The 22,881-nt window shown below is 32.3% G+C and overlaps 2 protein-coding genes across 2 annotated transcripts; both read left to right on the forward strand.

The window, feature by feature from the left end:
• Positions 1-9,531: 9,531 nt before the first annotated feature.
• Positions 9,532-19,670, forward strand: LOC137926074 (vesicular integral-membrane protein VIP36). The gene is made up of 6 exons (XM_068769615.1): positions 9,532-9,708; positions 9,788-9,903; positions 16,096-16,293; positions 16,436-16,598; positions 17,019-17,185; positions 17,721-19,670. The coding sequence occupies exons 1-6, from the start codon at positions 9,582-9,584 to the stop codon at positions 17,931-17,933; spliced, it is 984 nt and encodes a 327-aa protein (XP_068625716.1). The 5' UTR covers positions 9,532-9,581; the 3' UTR covers positions 17,934-19,670.
• An 850-nt stretch (positions 19,671-20,520) lies between these two features.
• LOC137926010 (transmembrane protein 216-like) lies at positions 20,521-22,844 on the forward strand. The gene is made up of 2 exons (XM_068769529.1): positions 20,521-20,780; positions 20,969-22,844. Exons 1-2 carry the CDS (start codon positions 20,546-20,548, stop codon positions 21,160-21,162), a joined length of 429 nt encoding a protein of 142 aa, XP_068625630.1. The 5' UTR covers positions 20,521-20,545; the 3' UTR covers positions 21,163-22,844.
• Positions 22,845-22,881: the final 37 nt, after the last annotated feature.

A 22,881-nucleotide genomic window follows, 5' to 3' on the forward strand; every position in this document is an offset into this window, starting at 1 on the left:
CTCTTCTGCCACTTTGCTTATGACGTATAAGTAGTCTCCGTAAATTATCATGATAATAAAATGAATAGATTATAAAAATTAGTTATCAAAAAAGATGCCTCCATTACAGCGCTAAAAGCACATAAGCAATAATTAAATAGATTATTCTCTTAGTTCAAGAATAGTCATTTAACAACACCTAATTAAACAGATTCGATCGGAAGTGACTATCAAAAGATATTATATTCTTACTTCAAAAGGTAATTACTTGTGTGAAGAATAACTGATTACTATTAATCGAAGGAAAGTGTCAAATAAATTACAATATATGAAATAGGATAATAAAGTGCCAGTTTAATCGATTAATTAAGAAATAAAGAAATAAAAAATTCTTACGTAACATGTCGACACATAATATATCGACTGGTCTAGGTTGGGAAGAGCTGCAGAATGCCGCACGTGACTGTAAGAAGTGGAAAAATGTTCTTCGAATCCTATGTCCACAGATTGAATCATCAACGTTATTAACTATGACCCATGGAGCGGGCTATAGTCGGATTTTTTTTACGAGAGCGAATGACGAATGAGAAGATTCGTTACAAAAGTAATTAACATAGCCTAGCAGATTGGCAAATTGATTATCGCTTCCACTCTGTCCTAATTGAAATCTTTAAGAGAAAACCATTTCCAGCAGTGAACGTCTTTGTCCTGAAATGATGACAGAATTAACGTAATTTCTAAGTTTTGCGTTTAATTTACAATGGGTTGCTTTTGTTACTCACTGCACAAACGATCACAATGTCATATTTCCGTATTCACAGAATGTGGAAATACGCTAGTTGCAGAAGAAGTACAGCTGCATTCAAAGAAGTAACAAAATAAAAAAAAACTAAAATTTATCATACAAACAGATGTGAAATACTAGAAAAATGAATTGTCATTTCATTACACTTTTATTACGTAATTAAACATGATAAATTTGAATAATTAAGCTACAGAATAAATAAGGTTCACTAACCCTTCATCAAACGAACCAATTAAATGTTTTCATTCAGAGGCAATTAATGGATTATCTTAAATCTTCGACTAACCACGCCTGTGATTGTCGGAGCATTGAAATGTCCGAATTATGCATATAATTTATACTGTGATCTCACAATTTTGCCGCTCCGTTCATTTTGATCGAAAGATTTTTTGTTTATTGTCAGATTTTATATCTTAACAGCACATTTTCCTTATTTTCTAATGTTATGCATTTTATTAATATAATTCTTGTGTTCTCTATGTTCATATTAGAATGAAAAGATAGTTTTATTGAAATATTTAATATAAATTTTGCAAGTCATTAACAAATTTCTAGTTAGTTCTTTTTTTTATTCAAAATATTTTATATCGACGGAAATATTTAACAAATTTCCCTGTAAGAATCCATATACTTAGAAGTAAGGACTGCAGTAATTCGATAAAATATATCTATTTTTTGACACACTATTGACACCTACAGTTACAGAGATAAGTACACAGAGTAAATATAATTTTTTACTTATGTCTAAACTATAAATAATATTCAATAATTATTTAAAAATATAATAATAATATAAATGTATGCACTGTGCACTTTTAAAAGTCGCAAAACATGTTTAAAGCACTTTTTAAAACATGCATATGTCAAGCAATAACAAAGATGGTTACTCGTATAGACATCTGTCTCTCAAATCAAGTTGTAATTTGCAACATTACGACTTCATGCGGTCAATGGCCGATGTATTCTGAACCCAGATTTGATTGACGGACAAGAAATTATAAATATATTCATAGTTTTAAAATGCGATGATACTTCTGGCTTAATGCGAAACAACTGAAATACATATTGAAAAGAAAAATTAAATTCACTGTCACATTATAACGAATTGCAATAAATTTTATAAAACGTTGCATTGGAGAGAAATCGCCAGGTGCGATTAGATTGAAGTTATTTATTTGCATGCTAAACCAAAACTTGATTTAATAGTTTATTTAAGGTAATAAATAGCGTTTTATAGCTTGGTTTCCCTCTCCGTAAACCTGTTTAGTAAGCAATAACTAAAGACGAATTTTATAATGGATTGGAAATTATTTATGTACAACGGATGACATATCAAGCTTGTATGTAGAAATATTAAGTTTATAACGACAATTAATCACTGCTAAAACATAATAAAAAGGAGGTCTTAAGCATATTCGAAAACATTTCAATCAACTGTTAGATTGAAATGTTTTCGCATATTCTATGGTTTACGTTAGGACGAGTCGAACTTGCGCTGCTATAAGTGCGAAAGTAAGTAAAGAAGTGCTACGAAAAAGTGATATTGCAGAAGGAGGCTGCAGAGAGAGAAAGAACATCTGAGCTTCTCGTCCGCAGTCGGAGACCTGAACATCGGAGGGGTTTATACCGCGCCCTTCTCCAGCCCCCATAACAGCCTTGGCAACATATTCGGGGTGATCCTCTGCACTTATGTCCTAGCCCTGCGGCGGCGTGATCTCGCATGTTTATGTTGACGGGCGGGGGACTGCAGTTCTATCCTAAGGAGTCGAAGCAATAGGCCACCGTCTTTCAAACTACAGTAGTATGAGAAGGTGTTCCCATAAATTTTATGAAAGGCATCCAAAGGCATCGCGGATTTTAGCCAGTAGGTGTCCGGCATAACTCTTGCGTAGCCCCCGCAGCGGAGTGATATACAGGATCTCTCTACGGGAGAAATTAAGCTAAGTGGAACTTGTACCAAATAATTCTCAACAATATTTTTAACATTTTTATAAAACGTTCTTTAAAAAAAATATATTTACATACGCAAATCAACAATGAGTAGATTCGTATACGGAAGTAAATAAACGACATAGTTCAACGGATTGGTAACTTAAAGTGATAGTGGGCAGACCACGTAGCGCGCAGAAAAGATTCTGGAGTAGATAAAGATCAAGAACCGACAAGCTCAGCATGAGACATCCACCACGCCACAAGGCGGATAGACGACTTTATTTAGATCTTCGGAAGACACTTGATGCAAGCTACTTGCAACTAGTCTAATTATTAATATATAGGGTCGGCTATTTTTTAAATAAAAACTAATTTCTTCCATAGTTCCGATTTAAACTTCCTTTATCTGTATATATCTTAATAAATATTAAAAAATTTTAATCATAAAATTTTTAGACAAATACAAACTATTTCAACTTTATTTACTTAAACCAGTAAAAACTTAAATATATCAATAATTCCAAATCTATTTACTGATCTCAAACACCGTGTTACAATCAGCAACTAAAGTTTAGCAGTTACTAGCCCAAGCTATCTTAACAGTAACTTAATTAATTTATAAAAGTCAAAGCAAATCACTGGGAGCATTGTGAGACCTTAAATATTGAGAAGCTGTTAATGCCAGCAGGCAAAAGAACAAAAACACATATCACAGTAGAAACCGGTAACAAACTTCGGATATATTACATGAAATGCCAGCAGGCAAAAGTACATGTGATAGTAGTAAAGGATGACAAACATTTCATTAAATACCAGTATGGCCTACTGATAAGTATGACCGTAAAAAAAGTAACGTAAAAAACATTAGGACATGTCGCATTAAATCCCCGCAGGCAAAGTACGTCTGGCAGTTGAAAATGGTAACAAACATTAGTATATATTACGTTAAATGCCACCGGGCAACGTACGTATGATAGTAGAAAACGGTGGCAAATATTTGGACATACCGCAATAAATTCCAGTAGGCAAAAATATTAATGAAGGAACAGTAACAAACATTCAGACACTGTATTTAATGCCAACAGGTAAAAATACGTATGGCAGTAGAAAACGGGAAGTAACATTCGGATACATTACATTAAAAGACTAAATTAATGAGACGTAACATGAAATGCTTTTCGTTAGCCTTAATAAACATAAAATGCAATAATAGCCCGAACTAGTCTATTTGTCTGTTGAAAATCAGAAGTGAAAGTATGCGTAGAAAGCGGTGAAAACTACGCCGCACTATCTCAGAATGAATGCAACGTCTATGCAGTTTTACGTGGATTAACCAGAGCTCTAAAAAAACTTACATGACATCCGCAACAGATGTAATGACAGGCGTTATCTTCGCCAATTCAGACAACATGATATCTTTCGTTTTCTATCTGTACACCGCATTAACTATAAAAGTTATTTAACATTCATCCGTCCTCTCACCTATTAATCTATAACTGTGTGCATATCTGTGTATAATTTTGCTGTATACATCTATTACAATAACAACATAAAAAAAAACATTTAATTTTGACTATTGGAGTCTAAATAGTATATAGAAGATACATATTAGTAATAATATAATTATAATACTTTCAATAATATATTAATGTCTTAAAATTAATTAAAATTTTGGTTTATACAAAAATACAATTCGTATTAATTATAAAAATACACCACTAAAAAGATATCAAAGATCTAAGATAACTATTTATAAACACATATTTGCACATTAACTATAAACAATAAAAGATAAAAAACAACATTCTCTAAAACATTTCTGAACCACGTAAAAGAGGTTAAACCTATCTAGATCACTTTCTTAGATTTTTTTTACTTTCATAAAAACAAACACGAGATTTAAAAGGAAATCATCATCAAAACACAATCATTGCAGTACAAAAACACTCGTTAGTTGACCTAGATGCTTGCTTTAGCGCAATGTTTGGTCCTATTGCAAGGCGATAGAGACGATATTTATAACTGCCAGAGATGGAACGAAGATAACAATTTAAAAATGTCTGGGAGAATGTACAGAGTAGATCAGGGCCAAATAGACACTTTCACTGCTTTCTCTGGCCTGGTTTTATTTATTGTCGTAGGTCGAGCTGTTGGCCTTCAGGGTGGCTCCACTTTTGGTTTTATCCGTCACTTTCATTAATCTATGTCGCGGTAGAAAGTAGTGACGAGGCCTTTTTAGGGCACAGAAGGTAAAAGTAAAAAAATCGAATGAGGTCAAACTATACTTTCAAAGGAATACGATAACTTCATCATGTTTTCCTGTTTATAGTATTTAACATTTATTGTTATCAAGTATATATTCTTTTTTACGATATAAAACATTAATTACACTCTTTACTTTAGAACATTACAAGACTACTCTTTGTTAATACAATAAATTAAGTGTTCATATATATTTATTAAATCTGTATTGTGATGACAGATAATGAATGTCAAAGCAAGTAAAAAAAGTGTTATGTGTTAATGCACTTATAGAAAGAAAATTAAGTGTTGCAAAGGATATATAAATTTGAAATAATATAATTTTTTCTTGTTTGTTCTTTTATTATTACATTTGTTCATTTTAATAATAATCTTGTATCCGCATCATCATTTAATCTTACTAACAAGAGGTTTACTGCTGAAAATAGACCTCCCCCTTAGATTGGACCTGTTGGAGATCATCTGTCTACTTTTCGGATGAACGTCCTACAATGCGCTTGCCGGTCGTGCTTGCCTTAAGGCCAGTTCCTCTAGTGGCCTACCCTCTGCCACTTTTGCCTTGTGGAAAAATTATTTGTGCTTCTTATAATTATTACATAAATATCAATTTTAGTTTTAGTTTTAGGTCACCTAAATTATTTTCAATGCAAATAAAAAAGATATCGAATGTAAAATCAACCAATAAAATGTTTTCAATTTTTTGTATAACCTTTGGTGATTAATCGACTATAGAGTAGGTTCATAAAATATTCCTTAAATAAGGATGCTACTTATGTATTCCAGAAACGAATGTTATTTATCGCTGATTAAAGGATGATAAATAGATTTTTTATTTAAAACCATTCGACAGTCAAAGATCTATCATTTGTTTTTTACTTCTAGGATATGCCGGTTTCCTCACAAAGTTTTCCTTTACCGTTCGAGAGCAATGGCAATGTGATGTAGCTCACGTAGTGTACGCCTCCGGGGAATCTAAACCGGAAGGGATAAACCTTAAGCTACCAACGCTGCGATTCTATAAAATAACTATCGTCCATTTTACCGCCGTTTATCTTTTAAATTGAAATCGAGCACATAACTTGTTACGTTACATGATATAATTGTTGTCTAAACATTCACGTCACTCATAATTAAACGCTATTAAAATATAATAGTAAATGTTAAGATTAAATTATAATGTCTATGAACAAAAACATGAAAAAAAAAACTAAAATTAGACACTATTATTACCAAGTTATCAAATAATTAAACATTTGCATAGCGATCGATTTCTAAATTAATATTCATAGTATATGTGTAGACGTTCAATGTAAACAATTTCTCCTTACAATAATCCCACGCGGATACATCTACACAAATATTGAAATACGTAAATTTCAATATACGATTAAACTAGCACATCGTTTTGATATTTCATCTTCCTTAAATACACTCTTACATCTTACAACTCCTACCAAAAACAATAACATTTTTATGTCTCCTGTTCTTAGTAAATGCCTCCTCTTCGAACGGAAGTTACAAATGTATTTTAATGTAGAGAAATTAAAGCCGTATAAAGGAAATAGTTTTCATTGGTTTAATAGTAGCAACAGATCGAGGTTAGGTTCAGCCTCACAGACAGTCTCCTATCTGAATGTTCAACACATTTTGAGTGACAATTCAACCCGAGGTTTCACTCCGTGGAGTGTCTGCTCTGAACTCAGGACTCGGCGGCCTCCAAAACCTGTGAGTAAATTATCAATGGGCCCGGGCGATGGTCCTCAGATCCTTAGAGCGTATTTAGTAAATAAGAGGTTTAGATTTAGCTCCTTCAGCGTTCTATCATCTCCAATCCGTGGTTACTAAATTCTCTTAAATCAACCGTGGCTTAATCGTGGGAAAATTTTAAAAAAATTGACACGTGAAAAAATACTACATTAAATAAATAAAGTTAAAAACATTACGTTTTCGTCATTGTGCTCATTGTAAATGACATTTAAATGCAGTAGCGATAAACAAGTGAAAATTACAACTAATGTCAAAAATCGCGTAAATCTCACCGTGTACACCAGACACATCGAACGCGGCCGGTAAAAGTTGCCAACTTGAAATGTCAATGACCGGCTGCATAAATGCGTCTTTGACCTTACCGCCGGTCTATATTGTAGCAAAGTGAAGTGAAAGTGTGTTCATCCATCACCTGAACGGGAGAAAGCAAGCCGCACCCTTATCTTACGATAACGCGTTGTGCACTCTTCGAAAAATTATCTCTTTTAGGGACGATCAATGCTTTTGGAGTTCGAGAACGATCATTTGTAACGTTTTTCATGTTGCAATGCAACGATAAAAGATGCTATGTTATACTTTCAAACACTTTTTCCAAATGCCTGTAGTACTGAAATAATTTTTATACACAAAATTGTGGTAAATTTCCCACCAACAGCACCTTTGCTTACCAATTTTGCGTTACCAATGTGCATCTCTTTACTATTAAAATCATCAGTTTATTTTACTTACATATGTATTTTTACAATACATACATGTGCTTACTATTTTATACATAATAAATGAAAATCAAAAGAGAGGTGATCCGTACACAAACAAAAGTAATGAACGTAAACCGGCGGATAGGAAGATGAAGTAGCAGTTTTAAAGCCACATAGTGCAGAACAGGTGGCCCCTGGGGCCTAAAATGAAGACCACAGACATCCACCTGCTACGTGTACATACTGTCTTGTTATGATCGTCGGAAAACGCTAAAACTAGGCTGATTCCTACCCGAGATGTTGCGAATCTATGGAGGAAGCCTATGTCCAGCAGTAGGCTTCCTGGTGTTAAAATGATGATTATTAAATAAAACTCTGAGCAGCGATAACCGATATCTTCACAATAAAACAAATATGTTATGAGAATTTTAAAGGTGTATAATTATAAACAGTAATTTAAAAATTTTCTCTGATAATTTCAACAATAACGTTTCACAAAAAAATTAACGCCTTTTCCAAAATTATAGCAAAAGAGAACGTAATGATCAAAATATGAAATAATTGTAGGCGCTTTATTAGATATAGAAATTTGGCTGAACTCCATAGTTTCGACCGGCGTCGAAAGATGGCACTAGTTGTTCACGCAAAAACTTATAAAAGGTACACCGCGCAGTATAATCGACATTGTCCCTCTTCGACCGTTCTATCCCATGGAAAGACTTGGTCAAACTTTAAGGAGTCACCTTTATATCCAGACTTAAATTTCATAAACATATACGCTCAGTCAGGAACATAGGCGGCCTTATCCTAACCAGGCTTTACCAACTCCTATGCTCCTCTAGCAAATTATCCCTCCGACACAAAATCCACCTTTAAAAACTCGTGTAGTACCAATGTTCTCTTACTCAAGTGTTGTGTTCGCCCACGCATCAACATCCACTCATTCTCCATTACAAACGTTGCAATACCGCTTCGCCCAGACCACAACCGAGGCGTAGTGGTACCAACACAACATAAACCTCTATAGTGACCTCGACCTCCCAATGGTCCAATAATTCTTTCAAGTCGGCTCAAAGATCTTCTTTAAGTCAGTGTATATTCACCCAAATCCACTCAAAACAAGCGCATTTTACTATACCCTCCGCACCTACTCCAAGAACCTCTAGAGGCGGCCTGAAGATGTGCTCAATAATCCCATCACAGGGTTCCCACAACTCACACTCTGCAGACATTCATAACACTGCAAGCGCAGATCCAAATACATCAGCAACCAGGACGCTAGTAGAGACCAGCGTCCTCTCATCGCAGACTAGCAACTGCAAACTGCAATGCAACAAAACTTAGCACCACACTACATAAAAACTGGCAGGATCGGTATCCTACCTTAGATTGCAGAGTGATCCTCACTAAACTTAACAAAGAAGACAACAACAACACGACGTATATTTATAACACACAGTACTTTTCAAGACTTTCATTCTGTATTTTTATATATTAATTAAAATATGAATTTTATTACTATTTTAGATAAGTTGTAATACCATGGATGTCTGACGACTAATACTACATACTTCACATAAACAAATCGAATTATTCTATAACATAGCAGCACTGCTTTAACTTTTGGTATATTACCGGTTCTTTTGCGGTAGAGACACGTCTTGTATCTCTGAGAATTGTGCTCCTTGCTTCTACTAGGTTGTACTAAAAAAATTTATAGTATGAAATATTGTTCATAACTCTACGAAAGTAACTATTTTTTTTATTTGCTCATTTATTAAAAGAGTCTGATCGATAAAAGCGCAAACCCACGGATGATCGGCCACAACACACGTGTACTTTCCAAACATCAGGCAGATAGCACTTAAAATTCGTTGACGTTAGTAATAATAAAAAATGTAATTTTACATGTATACCACTTATTTTCAAAATGTTAAGTAAAATGTTTAGTAACTTGCCACATTTTTATTTAAATAACCTAAATAAAATAAAGAAGATTTTAACTTGTAAAAAAAAATAATGTGTATTAATAAGCTGGCAGCCCCGATCTGTCACCGAACGGCAACATTTATTTGCGGCTGCCATGCCATTACGGTGTTTGTCTTGTCACTAGTTAGTTAATACGAGTTGTTTCAAAAATGTTTTACAGAAATTTGGTGGTCTTAAAGTTCCTTTTCATATCATTATTTTTAACTCCCATATTCGCAGAATGGAATACGAGAGATTATATAATGAGACAGCATTCTCTTACAAGACCGTACCAAGGTGAGTGAACTTAATGAAAAGTAATGACTGTTCCTAAATGACATTTATTTCGGGAATAAAAGATTTCATTCAATTACAGGTAGCGGTATGTCGGTGCCGCATTGGGACTTTTTAGGTAGCACAATAGTTACTTCAAATTACGTCCGACTTACTCCTGATTTACAGTCCAAATCGGGTGCTATTTGGAATACATCAGTAAGTTAAATACAGTTATAATTATCTTCTAAAATATTGAACAACTAACACAACGAAGAATTATATAGTTTTCACAAAAACATGATAAACTAATCCCTGTTTATAGTTAACCACTAATTAAATTTTGCTAATTTAATCAAGCTATTAATTAAAACAGACATATTTTATTATAATCTTTTACTCAATTGTTTAGAAGAAAGTACTTTTCTTTGGATTGTGAATAATATTGTTTGCTAAAACATAGATATACTAATCTGACAAGTCAATACTGAAACACAGCCTTCTTGATTACACATAACTGAAAACATTTAACAAGATGCTTAATATTTACGAGATGTGATTTAACTTCAGTCCTACTACTCCTAATAAATAGGTTAAATCCAAGCCCATTAAGAATTCTGCCTGCTTTCACCTTATAATAAAGTATTAGGCAATAGACATGTAGCATTTAATAATGGCCATAGAAAAAACTTTTTCAGGAAATCATAAAATAATTAAATTAAGATTTTCCTATTAAAATATAAATTTAATTTAATATATTCAATAACATTAATGTGTATTTTGTCTGAACAAAAAGGCATATCTGTTGTATAGATTCAAAGAAATTATTGAACATTCCTTTGTTAAAAAGGCATTTTTATGACTTTTAAATGAGAGCTCTTTACGACTTTAAAGTCAAATGACTGAAATTTTTGTTGAATTACAAATGATAATTTATTTGAAATAAAGACAAGTATGTTATTCATTTGTTGCATTAAGCTGTAATGATCACTAAATTAGTAAAAAAACTACTTTAGTCCTGATTCCACTTAAGTCGTATTATAGCCCAAGATCTATTAAACTTTTTAAATATAGATGTAATTTTAGACACAAAATTTAACAATCATAAAGTAATGTCTATGGTTAAATTTTAGTAATTTGTTCAAATGTAAATGAAGTGTAGATTAGACAATGTCTATATTGTGCAAGATGCATACTATTACTTAATTGTAGGCCATTATAATATGTAATAATATGTAACCTCATTAAAATTCATAAATTTTATTTGATCCGTCTTATAAACTTATTTCTTATACTTCTCAGCATTCCATGAATTCACTATATGAGTGCTGGTCCATTGTGATGTAGCAAGGCCAACCAAGTACTGGGTTGGGGCTGATCACCCATAACAGGTTCAGAGAGACCTGTACCTAATGTATGATCCTATGAATACTGCTTTGAAAGCCTGATCTAGAAATGAGCTGATGTTTACACAGCTGTGTAAATATATAGATCGGTGTAAATTCTTCAGCATATTGTAAAAATATTATGCTGTTATACTGCTCATTCCTAGCACAACAGCATACAAACTCACACAATAACTTTATTCCTTGGTATTTCGTTGACTGTCACAGAAGTGAATTTGTTGGATGTAAATAGATAAAAAAAATTCCAGAACATGAAAAATTGTATTTGTAACAGATCTTGTAAACCTTTTTGGATAACATATGTCATTGTAAATTTCGGAATAATCACAAATAACTACTTGTCTAATAAAACAACATCATTTTAGTTAAAAATATACTGACGTTCAATTATTTTTATTTCAAAAGCTATTTTATATAGTGTAAACATTTCATTTATTATAAGCTGAACACTCTATGTGTTGTCACTATATAGAATAATACAAAAACTTGTCAACAAATATAGTCCCACAAAAAATAATTAAGTCCTATCCAGCATTCTAAAATACAAACTGTAATTTTTTACATTATAAATTATTTATTAAATTTACAAATTTGGGATATAAGAGAAGTTCTCTAGCCTGTATGAAATTAAAGAGTGCTGTTTGTAGTAAACCACATAACTACTTCATATATTTAATGGATTACATATATTTATAGAATTGTATTATTTACTACTTTATAAAAAACTACTTATACAACTGCAGAAATAAAATCAGAAAGAGTTCCCACAGTCTTGTGGCATATGGCAGGCTTGTTGCAATGAAGTTAGTCAACCCATATCCTGTTTTACTTTACCCATTACTTGAAGTCAATATGAATAATGAATAAAAGAAAAAAGAATATATCAATAAGATTCTCTCTTGAAGTTTGTCTTCGAGTTAGCAATTGGGTGTCGCCATACATATGTTGGTTCAAATGTTGCAGCTGCATTAATATGTCCCATTTAGTTGTCATTTGTAAGAATATTATTTAAATAAATTTAATTAACTTTGCTTCAGCACCCTCTACTATGACCATTGACAGTGTTGTTTGCCCATAACTACTTCCAGCTTCACCAGGAGGCATTTAGCTTGAACCTTATAGGTTCATATAGTAACTATACTTCATACTAAAGTAAACATGATTTAAAAGTCATATTTGATTTAAACAAACAACATTGCCAGGTTCCTTAAGCCTGAGAAAAAAATGGCGAATGTTATGTGACAAAAGTAAGTAGCTCAATTGTATTGAAGGGTTTTTATATTTCACCGACTAGCCAGACGTCATGATTGATTACTAATTGTTGTCTGTTACATACATGTTTGTTTGTAATTTCTTTAAAATTGTTGAATTCTTTTCATAATTGTTGGCGCGCTATGTGGCCAGTCCACTGCCACTTCGACTTGCCAATCCTCTGGATTAATTTCGGTTACTTTCGTTCATCTACGGATCTCTTCATTCCAGATCTCGTAGATAAATCACAACCATAGCTCTCAATGGCTCAGCTCGCCAATGTAGACAACCACATATATCAAGTTGAACCTTGAATCTAGTTTACATTTAGATGAGTACCATTTTCCACCAGATTGTAAGTGCCGTGGTCCTAGGACGGAATCTGGAACATCATCAACATTTTAGCTATGAGACGTCCACTTGTTGGATATAGCCCTCCAGAGAATTCCAATAGAACCTGTTAAAGCTGCATCTAGCAATCTTCATCAAGCAATATTCAAGCATCAGGACCTGTTATTATCATAATAATGATTGAGCCCTTTTACATTAGTACCCATAGTCACACTGGGCGAAGTCTTCATGACTTATGTTACTCTTTCTGACTTGAACCGAGTCTATGATGTAAACAACAATATTTAACTTAGCCAATAAAGTCACTGAACGAAATTAAGCCGGAAAAGTTTCACTGCGAGTCACCTTGACAGCGTCTAGTGACCTCGCTCATGTTCAGTGTCGAAATTGATTGTAAATACATTAACCTCTACATATACATTCAAATTAAAACTCTCTTTATTTACGAGAGACAAATTAAAGATAAAAGGACAGACTAAAAACAAATTTTACTTCTACCATATAATAATAATAATAATTCTTATTAAAAGGTACAAGTACAATGAAAGTTACGGTTTGAAAAAAAATACGAATTTATTTTTGTGTATATACATTTATATGCAAAGATAATATCATTTCAGCAAACTTTAGCTAACTTCGTGAGATGGAATATTCGCAAATACTATTAACATAAAATTGAATTCTATTACTTTGGAAAGCGCTTTTATTTAGAAAAAAATCCGGGATTGCGAATGGCCGAGTAATACGCATGTCTAAGTATCATACTTTACATTTACTAAAAATCAATGATTCGAATGCCTATTTACCAAAAACTATCGAAACAGCTGTTCAAGGCACAAACTGAACCGGCTTGGAGCTCTGAATTTTAAATATTTTATTAATTTACGTATTAATAATTTATTGAAGTCGTCTCCATATTTTTTCGGATTTTTAAAAAAAAACATGCATCGAAATATCTTTTTAATGGTTCAACAGGGTATATGTTGGCGTTGAAGTTAGATGAAATAACTTTCCAGTACCGGCTAAATTTTGCAAATGGTCTATAAAAAAAGTCGGAACCATTGGTCTGAACTATTACAAGAGATAACTAAGGGGACTCAAGTAGCAGTTGTTTCAAGCTAAGCGATACTACATTTTGTGCAAACCGAAAAAAATTGTAAAAATCCGAATTCTATTACAGTAGTATACTACACACCATGAGTGGCCAAGCTATTTAATAATAGTTACAATCCATTTTTCTAAATTAGAAATTTTTTGCGAACCGCAATTAAATACGCATGTAAAACGCGCAAAAGAATGTTTTTTTTACAAAAATCATATTTATTGAAATTTTTGAAACAAAAGTACAAAATATATACTGGAGTTAGATATAATAGCACACGTATTTGACAGCACTCCTAATAATACGTAAGGGGCCGGTTAGTTAATTATGATCGGTATTTGGATTTTGCTAATTTTCATGGTGGCATAAAAATTATTATTATTCACACCAGTAATTTTTTTCGATTTCCCGAGACATAGGTTTTATAAAATTAAATATTGAAATAATTCGACAACCAATTGGAGCCAAAAATAATCGATCAAAGAACCGCATGTGGCTCGCGAGCACCAGTTTGGCCAACCCTATTATGTAATGTCCTCGTTGAAGACCAAGACCGTTGGAACTAAACCATATGTGTAAACAGTGCGTAAAGAATACTTGAATGAAAACAAAAACATTTCCAAAATGTTTCTTACCCTAGGCTGTTGCTATGTGGTTCGTGATACAAAAATACATATTATGCATTTATATTATACAAGGTAAGAAAAGGACCACTATTTAGCCACTTCCGCACATGCAGTAGCAGTCGTGCAACAGTGCCAAACACAGAGTGACTCTAATCGGTGTAACATAACTCCTGAAGATGCCCCGTGGAGAGGTGTAACACGTCTTGAGTGATTTGGGCGGTGGCAGTTGTGTAATTCGCATTGTTTGCCGCATACGCATTTATCAGCGGACTGGCGGGCGGTGTGCTTTGTTGCACGACTGCTACTGCATGTACGGAAGTGGCTAAATATTGGTCCTTTTCTTACTTAGGATGGACTTCCACAAGGTAACTCCTGATTCCATTTAATATTATACAAGGAAGAAAGATTATAGGTGTAAAAGCTTACAAGGCATGAATTTATGGTACATGCTATCCAAAAATCAATGATATCAGAAATAATAAATAGCGCAATGATAATATAGTAAGAAAAACCTTTTTCATAATTCAGATTACATATTACCAATTGATTATTGTTTACTATCTGTCCTTGTACGAGTAGACTTCATTCCAAAAGAAAAATATAAATTAATGTAACATATCAAGTTAATATTAATGTAACAAGTGTCAACACTTTACACAGTTAATTGGCCACACCTATTTTCAATCAGCCTGTATATTTATATCTGAAGATTAATATGTGTGTTTATAGACCGAATGGATCAGGGTTATTTGCTTTGTTTCGATAAAATGTCATGTTTATATCGGTACGTAAACAAAAGCGCAAGAATTCTTATACGATATAAACATTATGTTCAGTTTGTGGATAAATGAGTCAATTTTTACGCAAAACAAAAATTTTTACAAAAATATTGTTGTTCGTTCGTAATTAGCTTGGCACATTTTGCGCTTATCTAATTGTGTTATTTACCTATAAATACTTATGAGTTTATCGAGTTCCGCAACAAAAAATGTATATTCGAATGCACACGCCGGCATACAGAATGATTGGAAATAGATGTAAAAATTTTAAGGGGTAAATGACTGCTCATTTGCTGACAATTAATGTACGCTCTAAAAATCAATGGTTTCAAAAAATTAAATAAAGTAATGTTATTAGAGTTTGAAAAATGTTATAAAATTCTGATCACTACGCATTAAATGTAATTATAATTTACTATATATCCCTGCAGACTTTGTACTGACAGAAACAAATACACTCTCGCATTCTAATAGAAAAATAAATTAATGTAATATACTTCACAGTGGTCAATTTATACAGGATGATTGGAAGTAGGTTTAAGAACTTTAAAATTTAATTTGCTGACAAATGAACTAAAATCTTATAGTACAAGTCTGCAGGGACAGATAGTAAACAAGAATATATTTTATATTTTATTAATTTAAATTTTGAAAACTCTTTTTCTCACTGTTTTATTCCTTCTGAATTCATTGATTTTGGAAAATTTCGAAAATGTGTTCATATTAACCTTTTGAAGCTTTTAACCAATCATAATATGTATCGATATACTTCTCTTTTTCAATATTCAATGAAAAGCATAAACAAGAGATTCAGAAGCATACATCGCAGCTTTGTTATAATAATAATTTGCCTACAATAAACAAATGTGTTGTTCATATTACTTGTTTTTCTTCAGCCTTGCAACACTCGTAACTGGGAGCTGCAAGTGCAGTTCAAAGTGCACGGGCGGGGCAAGGACCTGTTCGGCGACGGCTTCGCGGTGTGGTACGTTCGCGACCGCATGCAGCCCGGGCCCGTGTTCGGCAGCAAGGACTACTTCCACGGCCTTGCTATCGTTCTCGACACCTACAGCAACCACAATGGCGCCCATAATGTAAGTTTACTATTGATGATTTAGGCTTTTACCTTTTCGCTATGACAGTGTGCTTCGTTGGAGCTAAACCGTTGAACAGTGCCTGATATATAAAAAGATATTTTTATCTTAAATTAGTTATAATCGTCTCGATATTTTCCAGCACCAGCATCCGTACATATCGGCGATGGTCAACAACGGCACGCTGCATTACGACCACGACCGCGACGGCACGCACACACAACTCTCCGGCTGCGAAGCCAAATTCCGCAACTTCAACCATGACACACACATCTCCATCGTCTACAGGGACGACACGTTGATTGGTTAGTACCTACATATTTCTCTATCACTTATCCTGATTTATTGTAAATAGAATTGTGTTTAGAACCAAATACGCGCATAGACACACACATACACACTCGCTTCTACCTCAGTAGTATTTTTTTTATGAATTAATGTCGTTAACTCGGGCATCAAATTCCTAATAATTGTAATCATTTTGTATTGAGTAAAGAAAATTTGAATTTAACAGAACCCGCTTAAGGATGACAACACTGTTTTAGTGTATAAGAATGACCGAAGAGAGTGTAATTTAAAATGTGACTTCATATTATTGATCAGACTCCGAAATAAATTGTACAAATACATTTTTACCGAGAATTTTATATTTAAAAAGTTTGGATTTTATTTTTTGTAATCTCTTAGTCTTTCAATTTTGTGTTATTAAAAAAAGTTAATTTCAGTTTCAGTGGACTTAGACGGTAAGAACGCATGGAAGGAGTGTTTCAAGGTGGAGAACATACTTCTGCCCACTGGTTACTACTTCGGAGCGTCTGCAACAACCGGCGACCTCAGTGACAACCACGACATTATCGCTATTAAGATGTACGAATTGGATCTTTTGGAGTCGGTAAGAATATTTTTATATTTATTTTAAAATTTTAATAATTTTAAAAATGAGTGGTTCGAAAGACAAACGAAAGTAACCACCATTTACCTGTATATTAGCAAGTTGAAATGGTAATGCGCAGAACACATAGTCCATAGATGACTGCTGTAACCTTAAGTTTCTGGAGTGGAGATCTTAGCTTAGGATATCCACCCATAAAGTGAACAGATAACCTGGTTCAGTTTGTTTTAACTGGTTCTATTAGAAATCTCTGGGGAAAGCCCATGTTCAGCAATAAATACTTTACAGCTAAGATAATGATGACATTAAAAGAATTACTGTTTCTCAGATACTCTGCCAGCTGGATATCAATGTCACTTGCTCATACGCAAAACGCTTTACAAGGTTTTTTTTTCGTTAAAAAGTGCTATCCATGAAAATGAACACTTCAAGTTTAAGTAAATTTCAGGATTATTAGTGCTTGACTATGATGACTCGGTATAAATTTACTGTAAATAATATTTCCGTTTCAACTTTTAATATTATTTATTTACAGCAAAACAGAGACGAGGACAGATCAAATATAATTCCGTCAGCGGCATCTTTCGAAGCACCAAGAGACAGAGTGGAGGACTCCAAGCCTGCAATGTCAGGAATCAAAACCTTCCTGTACATGATGTTTGTGGCAATAGTTATTATAGTTATTGTTGTACTGGGCATCATGTGGTACCAGAAGAGACAAGAACATTCTAGAAAGAGGCTCTACTGATGATTGCCTCTTGTGGCATTTCAGTGTTCACTAAAACAAGTCAGGGCCCAAAAACATTCCTGATTTATTATTGATTTGCGAATGCAAGTTTTTCTATTTTACATGTTCATCGTCATAATACACATCATGTCTCGACTGATATTTATTTAATTATTATAATTCTAAATCAACATACTTGTTTTAATATATTATTGATAATATCATTGTGTTTCCAATAAAAAATCTTAAGACAATTTTGAAATATTACATGTCATATATACAAACTTAATTCAATACAAATTCTGAATGTATTAATTTAAATATGACTTCATATAATGAATAAAAAAATAATTTTGTGTCAAAACTTTTATGATATATTTAGGTAATATCGATCTCTACAATAATTATTCAGAAATAATTAAATATATTCCTAATATCTATACTGTGTGACATCAAATAAAACCTAGGGCAATTGCTAATTAAAAAAGTACAAAATATAGATACAGGTCGATATTTAAAAGAAAAAAAGACTTTCAAACATAAATAATTACTAAAGTAAATTAAATTCCTTACTACAAGATACAATACTTTTCGCCGCTTATTTTACTTTAAATTTCTAATTCTGTGCTCAGTGTTCATAACTGTGAAATCGTGCTCCAGCCCCAAGGAGTCACCGGTGGCCTTCACCGAAATTAATATGCCAAACATGTTATCAACGCGTCGACACAATGCAAACAAAAAAAGTAGACTGACGTTTTTCTCATGTGTAAACGCAATCTTAGTTCATTATTATTAACCTATGAGATATGTTGTCCATTCTCTGTCTGATAAAAGTTGAGTAGAAATTTACTCAAAGAATAATTTTATTTCTACTTTAATATACCAATTGCTTATGGAAAACATCCCAATGTTCATTCATTTATGTTAAAGATACAATGCTTACACAATTATATGGCAGTAACAGTTAATAGTTACAATCTATGTCAGAATCCTACTACATCTATAACAAGATTACAAAAATATAACAATTCTAAGTGATATTCAAAACATATACACTTCTGATCTTAATTTAAAATTTATTAAGGTGCATTATTTAATAGCAATGTTAATAATAAATACTTTCAAAAATCCTTGTTAAATCATTATTATCTTAAAGACGTCTCCGAAATATATGAATAAAAAGTTAGTAGTCAAAGTAAAAATTATAGGTTTTATATTTCTTAAGACTTCATTAATTTTGTTAAATTTGTTTAGTGATTGCTCGAGGTTTATTATACTCATAATCAAATTGTAAGTGTAACATCACATTATCTTAATAGTATTTGTTATATTTATATTATGAATATCTCTTGATATCATTTTGATCAGGTTATTGTTCAGATTAAGATTTATTTAATTTTAAGGTAGTAATAAATCCGGGGCTTTCTTACAGTGCCACTTATTGTAGATATTAAACAGTTTGCTTAATTTTGTTCCCTAGAGCTATCAAATAATAAATAAATAAGGATTCAGAGAGGTATTCCATCAAGCCTTCCTGAATTATAAAATACAAATAATATGCTATGTAATAGGCTCATATTTTGCGTTTGAAATAACTGTCATAAAAATCTTAAATGAATCTAAAGGGTTACAAAATGTTTAAACTAAAGGTTTTAGAGGTAATGCATATGTTTGTTTTAGTTTATCAACGTTATATGAAAACGTGTACGAATGCTGTGTGTATTTGTATGTTTTTAATAAAGTGATTTTTAAATTAAATATTTTATTTTATCCCATACAACAATTTGGCATTTATGCGCATGATAAATGAAATTGGGATGCATATATACCTGAATTTATTTTAATTAAGATATAAATCATTGTTTTAGTAATCATTACAATTTAAAACAAAAATCTATTTTCGGAATTAACCTGCACAGGTGGATCTAATTTGACGTCAACTCAATATTAAGTCACCAAATGCACTTTAGATAAATACGCATCCGCTCAATCAATTGCACTTCTTTAATAAAAACATTATTTACCTATTCTGGATATTTTTTAAATAAAAGAATAATAATATTAAAAAAGGTCTACCATACCAACTAGTAGAACTTAGTACCATACCTACCATAGTAGTACTTAATATTATTATTTTTTTCATATTACTTTACTAGAAAAATTATGCTTTAAATTTTACGTCGTTCACTAAAATAGACCAGCGTCTTCTGACGATCTCAACAAGGTAATCTGCCAACTGCGGTTCGTCCCCTCTAATCGCAGAGTATGAGGAACCAGAATATCGATATGACAACACTGCTTTCTATCTGCGAAAACATAGGCAAACACATTCACTTGTTCACCTCCGAAGTTGACTAATCGTTCTAAAGGTATAGCCGTAAGCTATCGAAATGTACCGAAAACTATTAATTTTAAAAATTGTATCACTCACACTGATCACTTCACAGCATTAAATAGAGAAGAAATAGCATTAACTTACAATAATGCGGTATTATTCCTAATGTGATGTGTGTATTTAAGTAGCAAGCCCTTTTTAATGGCAACCCTGAAAGTATTTTGTCAAGTAATTTTTAAGTGATATTGACTAACCGATTATTCTCAAAATTGTAAACAAACAAATAAAAATTGGTAAAATGTCTAAAATGACGAATGTTAACTCCAGCTTAGCCTATGAAATACTTCTTTATTTAAACTCATTTTACTTAGGAATGTTCTTCGTCTGTGAAGTAGCTATGGGAATTTTAAAAGCTATTAATGTTACTTATCCTGAAAATGCTCTACTTACTGAAGCCGGAATATTTTGTGCCCTGTGCCTTGTCGAAATTATTCGTATTTTCTTAGGCCGAAGAGGAAATTTAGCAAGCAAAAGTAGGTCTACTTTTTATCTACATATTTTGGGGCAAAAACACTTTTCTACATTTTGTTTTAATTATTCCGAAACAATAATTACAAGGTTTTTATTTTAATTATAAATTACAAAAAAATTCATATGGTTAATTGTAAATGTTAATACATTATTTAAAACTATTCTAAATGATAATTACATTTATTTACAGAAGTGCCAGTATTTTTCTCAGTGATCCTGACTATACCATCAGCGGTGGGCGTCTGCTATTTTCTTATATACCAGACCTACATACTCCGGCTTGAATATATCTGGTGTGCGGTAATGCTTATGTTTCATGCATTAGAACTTACATTTGCAATTCTTTTTATTTTAACTGTCTGTAAAAGTCATCAATATGAATAAATAAATACAATTATTCCTTGCCAAAGAAATATTATAGGCCAAATATAAAATTGACTGAATATGTATTATGTATAAATTCTATCAACATTCCACTTTGGTATTGAATCATTGATATTTCAACTTTTTAGATTAAAGTTTGTATTGCCTAATTTTATACACAAATTGTTAGTACAATATAATACAAAATAAAAACAATTGTTATATTTATTGTATTATACTTTAAGCTAGGTTAATTTAATTTTTTTGGCAGGTATATAAAATATTTAAGCAGTTTTTAGTACTTTTAACCAAAGATCTAATAAAAAAGTAACTAATTAGTGGTTTTACAGCAAGTGGAAGTAGCAATGTACTGGCCAATTACTACACAAACCACTGGCCGTCAGCTGAAGTCTTAAGGTTCTGGAGTGGTGATCACATACCTGCAAATGTAGCAAAGGATACCCACCCACAGGATGTGATCTTCATAAAATGCAGTATGCAATCCTCTTCACACTGGTCTTTTCAGCTGTGGATGTTCTACAGCTGATATGATGATGATGAAAGATCTGTTTCTTATAAGCACAAAAGTAATTTTTGTATAATACATTAATGGTACATTTAAAATATAAATGGAAACAGTTGTTGAACTGTATATATACTTTGTTTCCTTTGAAAGTTGTTCATAGGTATAGCTAATATTAGAAAATGTATATAAACTATATGAATTATTTATACAATAGTAATCTCTGTATTCTTTAACAATATAACCTTGGCTTTGACATGAATTATAAATAAAACTTTATAATGTATTCCTCCTAACAAGTATTTTGACCTTTAAGGGTTTCTACTCCACACTAGAAAATAAATAAATAATTTCATTTAAAAGTTTGTGACTCCTTGAATATATGTTTGAAAGTAGCTATTAATCTCGCTAGGCCTTATTTACCTGGTGCATATTTGTAACAAATTGTTTAAAATATTTATTGAATTACATTCCTTCATTTTAACTTACAAAGACTTTGTACATATGTTATATTTTTATAACTTTTATTTATATGTTCTTACACAAGATTACAATATTATTAAGAAATAAGATTTATAACCAGTGATTATATATTAATATATGCATATGAAGTGATTTTTTGGTTAAGAAATGAGAGTTAATGACAGAACATTATCATAATTTATCATCAAATCTCCTCATTATCAAGCTGTCACTCGACAAGGCATGAGGGAGCCTATACTCCAGATTCTACTACACCATCATATAAGGAATGAGAACATTTATAGATGAACACATTCATTCATCTATAGATCATGTCACCAACATAGCTTAAATTTTGAAGTTAAAGTGGCGAGGAGCAAACCACATCATGCCGAACAGATAATTGCTGGGGTGTTATGATTCTAGAGTGGTGACCATGGACCGCCAAGCATAGCAGGTCAAACAACCTTGTTAAGGTCGTCAGATGACACTGGATACATGTTGCTTCCAACGGGTCCTATTGGCAATCTATGGTGGGGATCATGAATTTATAAAAATGACTATTTTAGGCGTAACTTGTAGTGTCGCTCACAAGCATTGTTGTCTATTAAACTCAACTGGGAAATTGTTGGAGTTTTCCAATAGAAACATTCTATGTACTGAATATCTATTCCAAAGCCGAGTATCAATCTCTGGTTATAATAGATGTAAGATAAGTTGTTACTATATACCAAATTAATTTGTAATAAAACAAT

The sequence above is a fragment of the Battus philenor genome, unplaced genomic scaffold (assembly GCF_028537555.1).
Source record: "Battus philenor isolate CCGP_79_NKW_IND1 unplaced genomic scaffold, ilBatPhil1.0.hap1 SCAF_28, whole genome shotgun sequence".
NCBI lineage: Eukaryota > Metazoa > Arthropoda > Insecta > Lepidoptera > Papilionidae > Battus > Battus philenor.